This window comes from Austrofundulus limnaeus, unplaced genomic scaffold, assembly GCF_001266775.1.
Source record: "Austrofundulus limnaeus strain Quisiro unplaced genomic scaffold, Austrofundulus_limnaeus-1.0 Scaffold267, whole genome shotgun sequence".
NCBI lineage: Eukaryota > Metazoa > Chordata > Actinopteri > Cyprinodontiformes > Rivulidae > Austrofundulus > Austrofundulus limnaeus.
This window is the reverse complement of record NW_013952669.1, coordinates 115269-118002: the sequence shown is the minus strand read 5'-3', so window position 1 is coordinate 118002 and position 2734 is coordinate 115269. Positions and strand designations below refer to the sequence as shown.

Below are 2734 nucleotides of genomic sequence, written 5' to 3'. Positions count from 1 at the left end.
TTATGTGTGAAAGTTTTATTAGCATTCACACAATAAAATTAACAAAAATATAAAAAATGGGATTTCAGGAGCAAAATCTTCACTTACGAGGGAAGGAAAATCTTGGTCGCAATTTTTCTCAAAAACGTGCTCTGCTCAGTTTTGCCTCATTTTGCCACCAAGATCTGTGGGGCTGAAAATCCTGAAATGTAGCAGAAATAGAAAAAAAGTGTGTATTTTAAAAGAACCGCTGAGGGCTCAGTTTCGGGGTTTTTTCTCTCTTTCTTTTGACACAATGGAGCTCTGAGGGAGGTTGGAAAAAGAAGAAAACTATTTACTGCTGCAGAAGACTGTTTGGTCAACGTTAAACTTTGGTCAGTACTTCATTGTCTCTGGTGTCTATCATTTAATAGGCTATTTGACATAATGAATGAGCCAGGCCCACCTTCTGCCACTCCAGAAAGGCCCCAGTCTTATCTGAATTGAGAGGCACATTAGAGCCTCTCAACCAATCACAACACGAGCCCATAGTAAAGTACAGGCTTGGAAAGAGGAAGACCAGAGAACTTTTGTCTTCCTCAGAGTTTAATGAAGTTGGCCTGGTCAGTCAAGAGAGGATTAAAGGAGAGTTTAGTGTCACTGAGCTGTGACTGTTTGTAGAGGGGAAGTGGAGTGTTTGGGTCACAGTGCCAGAGCAGGATGGTCTCAGTTCAGAGCTGGACCAGAAGGAACATGGCTAGTCTCGCTCCTGCTTTAACGGGCTTTGGGAGGTCGGGGAAGAGCTTTCTTATAGACAATCTGATTAAATCTCACTGTTCTTCTTCAGTGCAGCCAAAAACATGCAGACACCTGGGACAAGCAGCTTGTGACGGTCCGAGGAGAACCTGGGGCCAGGAGCTCGAAGCCCACCAGAACCTGAGTCAAAGTTCACAGCAGGGTAAAATCTTAACTGGACCCATTCTGCAACACTCAGGTATTTAAACTTATTATTATTTAAATAAATGTAGACTTTCAAACAGTCTGATGGGTTTTTTCTGCACAAAAGATTATTTTCTATAACTATTATAAAAATTTACAAACAATAAATTCTAAACATTTAGAATTTGTTTGCACATAAGAGAAATTAAAATTAGTTTCAATACATTAGAAGTTGTCAGTAACTGATGGCCATACAGCTCATTACTCAAATATTTGGGACTGTGCATAAAATGTAATTATGTTATTAAAATTATTTAACCCAGGCTGTTTTTTTTTACTGTAAAACATCTAATTATAAAAAAACTTTAGTATAATTAATTGCTCATTTTGAGTTTTCAACCTGCAAAACTTTTCCAAATATTAGATCAGATGCAAAGAAAAGTCTAACAAATCAGGAATACTGGAAACGAGTAAGTAAAATGATATTTTAAGTTAAGATTCTGTTTTAAGATGATTTTAAAAATTTAGGTGTCCACCCATATGCAAATACAAATTTAGCAAGTTGTTTTTTTAAGTGTCTTGTTATTGTGCTACAATATCTTCAAAATGGTTCTATGGATTCAAGACAGAAAATCAGAATAACTGATCTCTGGGCCTGTAGGCAGCTCAGTGTCTGCATTAAAAACAGGCAGGGCAAGAAAAAAATAAAGAACAAAAAGAGCATTCACAAATACAGAGTTAAACTTAGATTATTATTTTTCTAACACACCAGTTCTTCAGATTAAGGAATAGAAGTTTAATCTAGTCTGGTATCAGTTTACGGTTCAAAAGCCAATCCTGATGATGTGACAAAGTATCTAATTGCAAAAATTCTTTGCACGGGTTTGAAGGTAAGGCTGTCACACTGTAACAGTTTAAACAACTTATAAAACTTGTCAGAGTTTGAAGATGAATACACTGAAAATGGAAAGAATCAAACTGGAAGCCTCTTTTAGACTTATACATACTGCAATGCTAACAATTAGATCAAATATTTAAACCTATATAAAAATGTTCATAAGTTGGCATACTTTGTCTAAAATATGCGAAAGGGCCTGTAGCGGTTATACTAAAGGACAGATTCATGTTTTCTAGTTTGTTTTTAGGTTAGGATTTACATATTGACTTTCTGAAATACTCACCTAACTTTTCTTTTTCAAGTTTTTCAGGAAACACAAAAAGTAACCAAAAATTTACCATATTGTATGTCATTCGGGAAGTCAAAAAATTTTTTTTGGACTTGGGCATAATAAATCAGCTTAAGCCACACTCATGATTTGATCAACTGAGAGCCACAGAAGCCCTCAAAGGGCCAGTTGTATTTAACTTTGACATTTTGTCTTTTAACTTTGACTCAACATGAAACATCACGTTCCTCATCTCATTGCTACAGCTGAGCACCACTAACAAATAATAGCTGAGCTCTACTAGTATTTTGTGCAGAGAAACAGTATTTTAGCACGTCCTCTTAAAAACACTGACTAAATGTGAAATACAGTGGTTTGCAAAAGTATTCATACCACTTGAACTTTTCCATATTTTGTCACATTACAACCACAAACATAAATATATTTCACTGGAATTTAATGTGAAAGACCAACACAAAGTGGTATACAATGTGTTGGTCTTTCACATTAAATTCCAGTGAAATATATTTATGTTTGTGGTTGTAATGTGACAAAATATGGAAAAGTTCAAGTGGTATGAATTCTTTTGCAAACCACTGTATTGTAGAGGGGACACAAACTAAATCCTGTTTTTACATCAGTTATTGTAGAGGGGACACAAACTAAATCCT

At 35.4% G+C, this 2734-nt stretch overlaps 1 protein-coding gene across 1 annotated transcript in view; it reads left to right on the top strand.

Annotated features, from left to right (window-relative positions):
- Positions 1 to 496: 496 nt before the first annotated feature.
- Positions 497 to 2734, top strand: part of dbx2 (developing brain homeobox 2) — a gene marked incomplete in the record, with an annotated part of 9224 nt that continues 6986 nt past the window's right edge. The window contains 1 exon segment of the mRNA XM_014020834.1: positions 497 to 952. Within this exon segment, the coding sequence (XP_013876288.1) occupies positions 679 to 952 (274 nt within the window).